The 2363-nt window shown below is 35.6% G+C and overlaps 1 protein-coding gene across 1 annotated transcript; it reads right to left on the bottom strand.

The window, feature by feature from the left end:
- Positions 1-1430: 1430 nt before the first annotated feature.
- On the bottom strand, positions 1431-1922 carry LOC140436051 (uncharacterized). The gene has a single exon (XM_072524763.1). It carries the CDS (start codon positions 1920-1922, stop codon positions 1431-1433), a length of 492 nt encoding a protein of 163 aa, XP_072380864.1.
- Positions 1923-2363: the final 441 nt, after the last annotated feature.

Below are 2363 nucleotides of genomic sequence, written 5' to 3'. Positions count from 1 at the left end.
CAATATTTCCACATCTTTTCTGTATTTGATTTTTCGTATTTGTAAGTCGTTTCTTCCGTAAGTCAAGAAACACTTGTAAATATTTGTATTCTTATTTGTGCATTTTATTTTTTTCTATTCTATATTACAAGTCGTTTCTTCCGTAAGTCAAGAAACACTTGTAAATATTTATATTCTTCTATTGCATATTTGATTCTCTTGTTGTTTTTCTGTTCTAAGTTGTTTCTTCCGTAAGTCAAGAAACACTTAGACATATTTTCACATATTGTTTTATATTTACTTATTTCATTTGTTTATATTCCTCTCTTAAGTTGTTTCTTCCGTAAGTCAAGAAACACTTAAGAACATTTCTGCATTCTTTTACCTTGTGTATTTTTACTCATATTTCTGCATTTTTCTATTCTTTGATCTTGTACATTTTTACTTTTCATTCTAAGTTGTTTCTTCCGTAAGTCAAGAAACACTTAGAAACATATTCTTTGCACTACATTTTTCATACCATTTTATTTTATTGTTTACCAAGTTATTCCTTCCGTAAGTCAAGGAATACTTAGATTATTTTACCTGTTCTGTTTTCCATTTTTGATCTGTTATTTTGTAACTGTTCCTTGGAACCGTTACCTGTAACAGATACTTGTCGCTGTAACGGTTATTCTGTAACGGCAACAGTACTGACCCATTTCACTAGCGACAAACGAAGATGGTAAACACCCGTTCCAATTCCGGAGACAGGAAAAAGTCCGAAGAGCCGGCGATGGGTCCTACAGGCCCAAATGCCCCCTCTCGGCAACATTTTTTCGTTTGTGTTTTCATTATTATTATTAGGCAGTGATAGTTTAATTTGCTCCGTGCCTGTAGGTTCAGGGGGCATATCTTGGACGTTAATAATTTGAATATTTTCATCCAGCAGTCCATCTAATATTTGATCGTGGTTTACAATTAATACAGGAATCTCATTAATGTTGAAATCGGAAGGTTCAGGCTCTTCTGTATGGACAGTGTTATGGGTAGGCATATTTAAAGTTTGCTGTTCCACCGAAATCGCTTCTATGGCATGAGGAATGTGTTTAAAACTTTTTCATAACTTAAACAATAGTGGTTGTTCATTTTCTGTGACATTATGGTAATCATTGTTAAATTCTTCAATAATGTCATTTCCTACTATGCGAGAAAAATCTTTGTAACTTAAAAATGTGTTACTTAGATTTTCTGACTTTGTTTCGGATTCAACTGTCAATATTTTTTGTCCTCCAAGACACTTACAATAACCTAAAGCATTTGGATTTCAAGGGTATAGTCCGCAAGCCTTGAATCCACTTTTTATTGTTTCTGGCTTTCCAGTTTGTTCCACGGCAATTTTCAGAACATTTGCAAAATGCTCTTTTGACAATGTCTCTGAAGGATGATCTCGTCTCCATTGTATAACAGCCTTATTCCATCCACTTTTGATAGCCTTGAAAGCTGACACCATCTGCCGGTTGAAGAAGTCTCGTAGAGTTGGGATATAGACATATTAAAACAATATTTAGTTTTATACACAAGGTACTAAGGTTGTACGTCATGTGCGTTCGATGACCGTCTAAAAACAAAATGATCGGAAAAGACGTATTCACCTTTTTTAAATGCGGATAAAGTATGTTTTCAATATAATCACACATTAATTCTGCTTTCATCCAGCCCATATCAGAAAGGCCAACGCCCCATTCACCAGGAAAAGACTTGGCGATATTCGCAGGAAGTCGCTTATATGGATACACGACCATCGGTGGTGTTATTCCTCCAGATGCTGTAAAAGTAAACATCACAGTGATGGTAGATTTAGACGATGCATGTTCCACTTCATAAACATTTGATGCCCCACTAGGCGCTAGAACTTTACTGTTTTTCGAGCACAGAATAAAACATGTCTCTTCTGCATTCATAATACGATCGGGGCACTGTAACACTTCCGTAAGTCCTTTGTCTATGAAAAAACTATTAACTTCAAAAAACCATTTTTGTATGTCACTTTCCAAAACATTTGCGCTAGCCGCGGTTTCAGCTTCTGCTGTACGCAAAGATATCTCGGGATTTCTTCGTAGGAAAGCTTTGTACCAAGTTTCGCCAGGACGATTGTTAATAAAAGGATTATCTCTGGGATGGATATCAAGAAACTGCTTAACTGATTCCTGCACATCTTCCTTTCGACGTGGAAACGCTTTCCTATGATTTTCGAAAATCTAGTTCACCAAAATTTTTTCTTCTTCTGGTAGAAGAACTGGATTAGGTCCTAAATTTCGTTTCGTAAATTTTTTACTTTTTCGAAATTGTAGTGTTGCCCTTGGAATGTTATAGCGCCTTGAAACTTCTCGTAATGAAAACCC

The sequence above is a fragment of the Diabrotica undecimpunctata genome, chromosome 3 (assembly GCF_040954645.1).
Source record: "Diabrotica undecimpunctata isolate CICGRU chromosome 3, icDiaUnde3, whole genome shotgun sequence".
NCBI lineage: Eukaryota > Metazoa > Arthropoda > Insecta > Coleoptera > Chrysomelidae > Diabrotica > Diabrotica undecimpunctata.
Note: the sequence above shows the minus strand (reverse complement) of the source record. Positions and strands in the feature narration are given on the sequence as shown.